Source organism: Branchiostoma belcheri, unplaced genomic scaffold (genome assembly GCF_001625305.1).
Source record: "Branchiostoma belcheri isolate BF01 breed outbred unplaced genomic scaffold, Haploidv18h27 scaffold17, whole genome shotgun sequence".
Lineage (NCBI taxonomy): Eukaryota > Metazoa > Chordata > Leptocardii > Amphioxiformes > Branchiostomatidae > Branchiostoma > Branchiostoma belcheri.
Window position 1 is genome coordinate 1,012,310 of NW_017803157.1, and position 10,864 is coordinate 1,023,173.

The 10,864-nt window shown below is 40.3% G+C and overlaps 2 protein-coding genes across 4 annotated transcripts in view; one reads left to right on the forward strand and one right to left on the reverse strand.

Moving 5' to 3' along the window:
• Positions 1-2,557, forward strand: part of LOC109466669 (microsomal triglyceride transfer protein large subunit-like) — a 10,997-nt gene extending 8,440 nt beyond the window's left edge. For 2 of the 3 annotated variants that reach the window (XM_019764404.1, XM_019764406.1), the window contains exons 15-18: positions 243-464; positions 916-1,040; positions 1,538-1,708; positions 2,200-2,350. In XM_019764404.1, the coding sequence (XP_019619963.1) occupies positions 243-464; positions 916-1,040; positions 1,538-1,708; positions 2,200-2,350 (669 nt within the window). Of the gene's footprint in view, positions 1-242; positions 465-915; positions 1,041-1,537; positions 1,709-2,199 lie in introns of all 3 variants that reach the window. The other variant, XM_019764403.1, reaches the window with a different exon arrangement.
• A 2,246-nt stretch (positions 2,558-4,803) lies between these two features.
• The window catches only part of LOC109466731 (galactose-3-O-sulfotransferase 2-like), an 8,192-nt gene continuing 2,131 nt past the window's right edge, over positions 4,804-10,864 (reverse strand). The window contains exons 4-7 of the mRNA XM_019764490.1: positions 8,319-8,548; positions 7,676-7,954; positions 7,056-7,262; positions 4,804-5,001 (exon numbers count right to left, since the gene is read on the reverse strand). Coding sequence (XP_019620049.1) covers positions 4,843-5,001; positions 7,056-7,262; positions 7,676-7,954; positions 8,319-8,548 — 875 coding nt within the window. The 3' untranslated portion in view covers positions 4,804-4,842. The remainder of the gene's footprint in view (positions 5,002-7,055; positions 7,263-7,675; positions 7,955-8,318; positions 8,549-10,864) is intronic.

The window sequence follows — 10,864 nt, forward strand, 5'->3', positions numbered from 1 at the left end:
AGCTGAAGCATCTGCCATCATGGTAAAATTTGGATGTTCAAGCTTTTAAAAATGGACATTTTGAGAGGCAAATCATGGGGTTGAGAGTGGTTGTTAATGGTTCTTTAAATGTTATAAAATTTTTTTACCCAAGATTTTTGTCAGTCAAGGTTGACCAATTGGTTTTAAAACTTTTCTGCAATTGAGAGAAAAATGGGTGCTGGCTAGAGCCCTGCTTTGATTCCTGTTGTTAATTTTGTCAGGTTGCGTTGGAAGCTGAAGGTCTGGAGGCCATGATGGGAGAGGAGGCAGAAGATGAGGAAGCGTCGGCCAGCGGAGGGATGGGGCTGATCCTGATGGACGTCCAGGTCCGACCCTTTAAACTGTTTGCCGGCCAGGCTGAGCTGATGGCTGCAGCCTGGTCCTACTCCGGTGTCCGCATGTCTGCTGTGACTGGGATTGTACTCATGCAGGACCACTTCCAGGTGAGATTTGTGGACTATCTAATGATATACTAATTCATTTCTTTGTAACTATTTGCAAAAGGGTAATCTCAAGGCAACACAATGTCTAGTCTATAGATCTATAATAATTGTATTGTAACACCAGAAATAGGGGAAAGATACAAAGGTTGACTCTGTTTGCTGATGGAACCAATGCTGTATGTGGCCTGTCAGGTCATAATCAAACACACAGCCACTAGGCCAAAGGTGCAGGACCCAATATTGATGGGATGGGCAGTCCCTGATGCCTATATTCTCACTTGTTACAGCTCTATATTCTCACTTGTTACAGTACCTGGTTACTGAAAGGTTTGAATTCTTTTTTTGGAGGCAGTGGCTAATTGTAGTTCCGCATTATGATAAGTGGATTTTATTTGAATCTGTAAGTTGTATAGACTATATTTATAGCTTGTCCTGTTGATGTTGTTTCCAGATCCACCACCTGCAGTCCGGTGTTGTGGTGGAGTCTACATTCCAGGGCGGCATCTCAGTGGAGCTGGGGGGGAGTGTGGACATCAGTCTGTGGAACAGAGCCTCCGTCACGCTCGTCTCCAACAAGTCAGTCTGCTTACAGTCTGTAACTGTTTAATAACATTTAAGGCATCAAATGCAATTTCAGGGCAGCAAAACAAAAAATAGTCTGGATGAAGAAATCTGTCTGATGTTGACAGTTACAGTAGACTTAAGTTAGTGTCAGTGTTGATATATGTTACATTTCTGTACAACCCTGGTGCTTGGGAGCACGTCGGCAGAACGTACTGCACCTGCGCGAAACCCGTAATGTATTGTACATAGCATTTCGGCAGAATGTCTCATATAAGGTTGTATTCGCTCATATAAGGTTAGCATTTCGACAGTAGTTTCCAAATGTTATGTAGGAAAGGATATCCTCTGCAACAGGCAAAATTCTGATGCAACATTGACCAAAAATCCAACGAAAAACGCGAAAATACAGGGTTCTGCGCAGGTGCAGTACGTTCTGCCAATGTGCTGTGCTTGTGTGCTTTTGTAGACTGTCCCATTCACATTTACAATCTCCTCTGCCCTCCCACTAGTGGTGCTCTGGTTATGAAGGGGTCAGCTACGGTGGACTCCCCCCTGGTGAAGGTAGGAGTGGACCTGTCCGCTGAGGCCGAGGCCACCATTGACTTCACCACGTCAGTCGACTTTTCAGACATGCCGTTCACCATGTGTCTACAGATGGAGCAAAAACCCTTCCAGTACAAGTGAGTTTACAGAACATACAGTCAAACCTGTACAAGTGACCACCTCTACATATACTAAGGGCCACCTGGTCAATGTGACAACTTTTTGGTAGCTAGTACTGGCTACTAATTTTTCCATTAATTTTAAGCATTAGTACCACCTGTCCACATAGACCAGATTTCCTTGGTCCCCTTGGGTAGTCACTCATCCAGATAATTTCTGCTGTCACTAGTTATGATGTGTTTGTTGCACTGATCATTCATTTGTAAAGATTTCTATTTAGAATTGGTTGAACTAGTTAACTATATAGTTGGACTGCGTAGCCTTTCCTTTCAGTGTATTGTTAATCTTAGCTAACAGAAATAAATTCAAAGCTTTATGAAGGACAATACATTTATTTCAATCTTAGTACTAAACATATCAGAATTGACCAATTGTTTTGTATTGTTTTTTTTTTTAATTGTTTAAAGGGGGTTTAACGATTGTATTAAACATTTTTGTCCTTTTTCAGGAGAAATATATCTTTATATGAAAAAGTGCCAGGAAAAGATGCCAAGTTCCGGTTAAAACGGGAGCGGACAAGAAACATCCCAGAGAAATCTTTCCCACTCTTCACTGGGCAGAACAATGCACAATGTCGAGCCATGTTTTCTGAGGACTAGATAGAAATGACTTCTCATGTCCTAACAGTGCAGCTATAGGTGTTGTCCTGAAACTTCTCTATAACATTACTCTAAGATGCTTTTGCCTCTGAAGGGTAGACAAAGGGTATATGGATTTTGAGATGTTGCCCAAAGGTATTGAAAAGAACTTTAAAAAATCTGACACTGTTATAATCCATTTTGTGTTACTGCTTGAGTACTTGGTAATGTACTTGAGTAACTTGGTGATGTCTTGATTATACATGCAGTCTTTACAACATGCATTGTTAGTTGTTTTAGGTTCTAGCTGTTGCATCTTATGATGAATTACTTGTTAGAACATAAAAACCAGATAGTGCCTTATAGGACAACCACCACTGACATGAAAGACCATGAGTATTTTTGTGAGGGAGGGGGAAATGCCACTGTGCTGTATAAAACATACTGTCTAAATGGCATTGCATAAATCTGGCTATATTTTGATTTCCCATAAAGCTTATGATAAATAGTTTGTTTGTTATGTGTGGTGCTATGGGTCCAACTCTGGATCTGAAAGAGCGGTAGAACTTGAACCATAAGCTTTTTAGATAAGCTTTTTGGGTAAGTCCCAATTTACTTAAAGTGTTGGACAGAATGTTTAGCCTTTTCATCATAGCTATTTAGATAGTCTGTAGCCGTCTTTACACTTCTAGGTAGGTTAGATTGTTTTTGAATGGTATTACAACTATGGCTGGGTTGTAGCAAGTCTTGATAGGCAGAGTAGAATTCTAGTCCAGAATCAAGCAGTAACTTGTGCGATACAAATGGAATTTAAGACACTGAATCACCACTGTTCTTTGATATGCAATCATGATTATCAAGAGCAAAATTACTTGTGGCAGTGTGCAGTATGGTATGAACCTTAAAATTGCAGTCTTTTTGATTAAAATGAATTCTTTTGGATAATAGTTTTTGAAGGTTATTAAATGTACCCCTAATGCAACTTTGTTAGATTGGAAAGTAGATATATTGAAGAATGTTAAGGCGAATATCATTGATCATAATTCATTAATGGAATCTAGATCTAGAGGGCAATATTTGCAATAGCTGCTCCTATAAGACCACAAATTGCATTTGTAAAAGATAATTTCAAAAGTGTCTAATGGCCAGTTAGAATAGTAACGTTATTGTTCCTCTATCGTTGATATCATAATTGCTGTGCACTTGGGCACATGATAGCTTTCTGGGCCAACACGTTGTTGCAATGAGAACTTTTTGATGACTGAGAACTCAATAAAGAAAATATTGATATGAAGGTTGATATCAATTTGTACATGTTTGCCTGAGAACATTATTCAGACATGTCATGAAAAGCAGCAAATTTTTTTTAATGACCCTGAAAAGGAAACGTTTACATGATTGTATTATTGGTACTTACTTCACTAAACTACACACTGACTCTACCTCAAAATACCGCAAATCAAAGTGAGCGTAAAGAAACAACAGAACAAGAAAGCTAAGTGATGACAAATGTTACAATAATTGAATGAACATATTAGTTTATTACACAATAAATTTTCCATAAGTTCGTAATCAGGAGGGTTATAGATACTATATGATTAATGTAAGGTTTTATATGTTAAATGTAAGGTTTTATATTTTTAAACTATTGTGGCCACGTCTGAAACGGAGCAACGTCGTCACAGAGAAGAATTCTATATCGTAGCCGTAGGGATATCACATAATATCATACTATAATATCATATTATCGTTCTAAAATAAGCTACATTTCAGGACAAAAGGACCTATATGATACACATATTCCCTATAAACACCCATCTACATATCTGTATGCGTCTTGGCTAACATGAGTCAAGTTTGTAATGTGCCAGTAGGTAAACTAAAGCCTGTTGCAGCGCTCCCCATAGCAGATATTTACTAGTAGTCCAAGAAAAGTAATGCTTCAAAACTTTACAGAAGCGTAAAAAGAAATTAACTGTTTAAAATAACTAGCAGTATACAATTATGTAGCCTAAAACAAGGTCCTTAACAGACAACACATTAAACAAAGTGAAAGTATTTTTCAGGACCTTTTGACCTACATGCCATTATAAATATCTATTCTGTAGCCCTGAAAAAAGGATAGAGACTAACCCCTGTGCCAAAGCTTGAACATTTAACTAAACCATATACTCATGTACCGTCAGCGACATCGCATATTTGCCTCACAGATGTTAGTATGATTCAACCTACAACCGTTTTTAGACATAGACTAGTGTTTTGTCGAAGACTTAGACTAGCGTTTTTAGACCTTAGACTAGTGTTTTTTCCAAGACGTAGACTAGTGTTTTTTCCAAGACTTGGACTAGTGTTTTTTCCAAGACCTAGACTAGTGTTTTTCCAAGACTTAGACTAGCGTTTTTAGACTTAGACTAGTGTTTTTTTCATGACTTAGACTAGCGTTTTTAGACTTAGACTAGTGTTTTTTTCATGACTTAGACTAGCGTTTGTAGACAGAGACTAAAATGTTTTTTTCACACATCAATTCCAGCCAGACGAGCCTCGTATCTGGTAAAGAAAGACGGTAGTCCCCGTCGCATGAGTGGAATGTTGGCATTTTGATCCATCATTTTACGACTCATTTCGTCTTTTGTATACGGACGTCCTCTCATCCTCACATCCATAGCATAAACCTGTAAAACAGAGGCGAAGATAACTGATGGTATCCTTCAAGGATGACGTATTATAAAATTTCCCCATTAATTCTACAAATAGTGCCCTCATGTGTATATATATCATACCAATCGGCGGCTATCGCAAGTTGTTCAAAATTCCAAAGCCTTATTTTCACAAAGACGGCTGTTGTAGCATTTTATTATTTCATGATCATGCAAATGATGCCCTATTTTGCATGATGTATGAGCAATTATAATATTAGCTTTAAGCTTAAGCTTTCTGATAATATGATAATATGATATAATGATAATATTAGCTTTAAGTATAAGCTTTCCGTACTTAATAAGACCATGTTGATTTGATTACATGGATGACATCCACACGCGCATGAATTTTTGTCCGTCTCCAAAAGAAATTCGACCTTACAGTAAATGGTACCAAGCAGCTGCAAAATGAGCAAGTTATCAAAGTGCTGTAAATTGTTAAGAAACTAGAAAGGCCAATATTTGCTTTGGAGCAAATACAGCGATGGGTTCACCACATTTTACGACATGGCAGGGAAAGAATGAGAAACACAAGGGAAAACAATGATTTACATTGATATAACTATAATATGAAGTAACATACGACTAAAACAACAGTTGGATAGCTATTCCCTACTTTATTGGTTAGGATTTTTAATTGCATAATGCAAACTGTTGATTTTCAAAATAAAAATAACGTTCATGCCCCGCATTCCAATGCTGGAGCAGGAAAACTTGAAATACCTACCAAAACACTTGAATACAGACATACTGTCAGTATGGAAATGCTCTGTGCAGGTGTTAATCAAGTTAAATCCCAACAGCCAATCAGCAAGAAATGCTCTGTGCAGGTGGAAATGCTCTGTGCGGGTGTTAATCAAGTTAAATCCCAACAGCCAATCAGCAAGAAGAATAGAGGAAAGCTGCATGCCTATTGGTTGATGCCCTGCATTCCATTGTGATGACTCATACCCAAACGTGGTAAACATGGCACACTAACACAGTAATACATTTGCTATAACACAGCCAAAAAACTCAAATAAAACCATTCTAAAAGCCTGTATCACAAAAATTTAAAAACGCCTAGGGGTATTTGCCCACTGTACCTCCATACCAAATTTCAGGACCTTAGGCCCTAAAATGAAGAAGCTGAATCCATTTAAAAAATGGCAGGAGAAAAAGGAGGAGGAGAAGGAGAAGGAGAAGAAACACCAGAAAAAGCAATATGGTTTCACCTCACCACTTCGTGGTGTAGTGAACCCATAAATATTGGGAAACGATACTAATGTCGAAGAATGCTATAATCAATGAGGTTTTAACTTACATGACTGATGACTTTGCCACGGAAAAGAAGAAAATGTGAAGAAATGATGACCACGTAAATTCCATAATGAACGCAACATTTTCTTAGCCAAACTATTTTAATTCGCACGCTCGCATCAGTTTTGGGGTTCCGGATATCCTCCATATAATCAAATCAGCATGGCCTAAGTGGCTGGACATACCATGATTTAAACGCATGTACTTCTGTTTTTTGCGTTTTTTAGACTAGTGGTTTTCCCAAATATCGATTCCAGCTAGACGGGCCTCGTGTCTAGTAAAGAAAGACGGTAGTCCCTGTCGCATTAGTCGAAAGTTTTCATTTTGATCCAACATTTTACGACTCATTTCTTCGTGTGTATATGGGCGTCCTCTCATCCTCACATCCATATTGTGAACCTGTAAACGAGAAGCAAAGATAACTAGAGTTCTACGATCTCATACCTTCTTCAAATGTTTCGCATTGATTCTAAAAATAAGGTCCTTATTTGCATATACCAGATGATGATTATTCGCCATACCATACTCTGTTTGTTTAGTCATTTTCCCACCCTTCATGACCACGTACTAGACGCCATAATGAAGGCAACTTTTTTGCCATAAAAAAAATTATTCGCAAGCTCGCACCAGTTTTGGGGTTCCCAGAGGATGTCATCCATATAATCAAATCATCATGGCCTAAAATGGATTACATATTGCATATGGGGCTGTCTGGTACGTGTACTTACCTTTACTGATGTTATGTAGGAACAGTATGTGCGATCCACCTCAAACTCAGGACTCCACTGGGATGCCTTTACTACCATTTTTACCTCAGTCAAATTCTTTTTGGCTCTATCCATTCTTTTGCTTTCTTCCATAGTTTTGTTGCAGTAATCGCTAATGACACCACAGATACGCTTGAAGTATTCGACCTCACTGTAGAAATCCGGACCCTGAAGACAAGAATCAACATTCCATGTTATTATGTAGTAGCATTGTAACGTTGTTGTGTAGTAGCAAAATACCTTTATCAATTTATATTGATATTGATGCCTATCACTTAGAGTTATCAACCAAGAATTAAGGTGTTCAAAAACTGTTTCCAAGAACTATCTTAGAGTGAAACCAAGTACAGTAGGGGCATTATCACTAGATAGCTTTATACACCTGCAATTAGACGTGCAAATATTGGGTACGGGTGTAATAGGTCGACCGGTCGTTCGGTGTATAGCTAGCTGCCGCCGCGCCGCGTGCTTGCGAAGACGGTGTGTTACCCCAAAGGGCGGCTATACCGGCTATACAGGAACAGAAGCTGGTGTGTTACGCCGAAGGTTATACTGGCCATACAGATACAGATACCCCTTACCTGACTGTGTATTTTTCTCCATAGCGACTTGTTGAACGTGTCGTACAGCATGTAGTCTACGGCGGCCCAGCGACGGTGGTTCTGCATCTCCTCTGGTGTTGCCACGTACTTCTTGAAGGAATACGCACGCTCGTTCTCCTTCCTGGCGTAAAGGACGACGTCTTTTATATTCCAGCAGAGCAGACGCCTCAAAAGAACTAACGACTCGGCCAAGTGTTCTAAGATCATCACCAAGGTGAACTCGGTCTCTATCTGGTTGATGTACGATCGAGCGTCCTCCTAAGTTGACGAGAGCAAAAATATGAAATAGTATCAATCTACTTTGTCTTTAAAAGAAAAGCAAAAGTTACTAGAAAGGTTGCAAATGCATAATGTTTAGTGATACCTTTACATGGTCTGCTCATTGTTACATTGCACATTCCAGTATATATAATATATGGTGAGCAGCCCCCCTAGCTTTGTCCTGCTATTTAATGTAATTGTACATGGTAAACTTTGTGAATGTAACTAGCTGTACACTGGGAGACATTCATAACTATCATCATTTTTGGCATTTTGTTTTTGTCGTTTGTTTTTCGAAGTCAGGCAAAAATCAATACGCCCTCTAATATTATCCATACAAAATTACTTGCTGCTTCCTTACCTCGTTATCTGCCTTTTCAGCCGGCCATCCTAAGTCGAAAGTCAACGGGTTCCGTGTGCCGTCCCACGACACGTTCACGTGGGGGAAAAATATCTCCGACTTGTTCCTGTACATCCAGGGGTTCGTCAGGAACGTCTTGAGTGGATTTTCAGAATGAATGTCGAGGAGATGTGGGAACCTGAAGTAGTTAAACTCGGACTTAAGATGACTGTATGGCTGCCTGATGATAGCTGGAACACAGAAGGAACTGCATTGTTACCTCCGGGGAAGGAGATATCCTTCCGCGAGGAGGTTTTACTATTGTTCGAAACATTTCTGTCAGCAGCTGTTTCTCGCGATCGGCTGGACGGATTTGTCTGTGGTTCGGTATACGTATTGCTGTTGGGCTGCAGATGATGCAGAACGTTTTTGTTTAATTGCATATGTGTTTATGGGCGTCGAAATAAAAGGTTTTTAAGTGCTCCGGACACCCCCGCCATGCTGAAAATGGAATTTACCATGTTGTTAAGGAATGGGGAGGTTTCAGTTTTGGGTCTTACCATTCAAAAGGGGTCAAACAGAGGGGTGTCTGGTTCCGATAAAAACGTTGGGTGACGGCGCAGCAATGACGGCGCGGGATGACGGCGGGGGTAATGGCGCGGGTGACGCTGAACGCTGGGTGCAAGCCGAGTCAGCGCTAGATCTTCGTGTCGCGGCATTTATTCCCAGAAATACGGCGATACACGTCAATTTATTTCAAGTACGGCGCGTAGCTAGCATGGCAGCAGCCAGCAGAAGCGGTGGGCGGGCGGTATGCAAATCTTGCATGACGTATCCGCGTTACGCGTCTCTGATTGGTTGTTCGCTTCAGCTGAGATCGCCGGGCGGCAACATGAAGGGCGCGGGGACGCGATTTTTCTGTTTGAAAATATGCACTAAACGCTGTTTTCCAGGACTGCATAGCCACATCTAGTGAAAAAGTGCACAATTAATATAAATTTGGGGGGAAATATTTGTTTCTTTGTCGATTTATGGTGTCGATTTATGGAACCCGGAAGTGCAGCCGAGACCAGCGCGCAGCGTAGACCAGCGTGGCAGTTTGACGTGTACGATCAAAACATAAACAAAACTCCCGCTGAAGAAGGGAAATTATCCTGTATGTATGCATTTCAGATCCCAGTGACTATGTTTACGATGGGAATAATTGTGGATACGCACGATGCGCACGATAAGCCTCAGAAATTTATGTCGCAAGTGGGGCGATTCTATAGACTTGCACGGCCAATGTCTGGCACGCTACGCGGCGTACACGTACACTGCTGCACATCACAGTCAGCGATTCAGTGTCTTAAAATATTTTTAACATCAGTATAACAATATTTTTAAGCATATGTGATCAAATTTCTGTAAAAAAAATTTGCACAATTGTAAACATAAAACATGAATAGATCGCTGCTATACTGGGCGTACCATTTCGCGTACATGGCCGGCTGCCCGGCGCAAATACTGTCCCGATTTTTCTCAGTAGAAAACCAGAATAAATCACGCACCCGTAATTTGGCTTCGACCCAGAGCTCCTACTTCAGAGTTGAAACCTCAAAAATAGTAACTTTATTAGAGCATGGAGGTATTATACCTCTATGATTGGAAGAAATATAGTATTGCGACACGTGCATAGAATTTGACAAATGGGGGGGGGGGCGTGGCGCTACCTAAAATTCTGCTGCGCTACCTAGTTTTTGCCCTAGGTAGCACACTGTGCTACTTTGCTCAAAAAAGTATTTCGAACACTGCGTTAATCAACAGTCCATACCGAACCAACCGTCAGTAGCCATCAAACCGGCATACAAACATATTACGCACATAACTTTCATACTACACACAAACAAATAACCTAAACCAATAGAAAAAAAACCCGGAGGTTTGAAATCTACGATTTCCCTTGTTCTCTTTAAGATGCGTCGGCTTGCCACATCTGCTGGATTCGGTGGTACTGGAGAGTCCGTGGATACTTTATACGTACACTCATCGATGTAAAATCAACGTGAAGAGATGCAGATGAATAGCAGCTTGGTATCCATCCCCTGTTATTTAATAGCCCTTGGAAGCGCCAACGGACTGACAGGAACAGGGGTGGATACCATATTAGCAGAATAGTTTTTACTCAGATATACAACTAATTTACTGGCCTATTATATCAGATCTCGAAGGATGATCCTTTGCCTAGACTTTCAACATGCATGACCTAGATATTTCTCTGTAGCTGAGTATGGTAGATGCTCATATTGTAAAGAGATTCTGTACATTTGAATTTTCCACTTTCGATAATCAACAGACTACATATACTTCTACATCACTTATGGGCAAGTCAAACGGTGCGCATGCGAGAAAGCTCTTCTCAGTAAGTGAGTAGGTTCGTTTTAGGTGCATACAACGCTCGGTAGCGTCTCAACTTAGGACTGTTTTCTCGCTGCCACATATAAGACTAGATTTCTCCAAACGTGCCAACTTGACTTTCAGTTTCCTCTCAGGTTATCACAAACCTATTCTCCAAGCAGAGGTTTTGG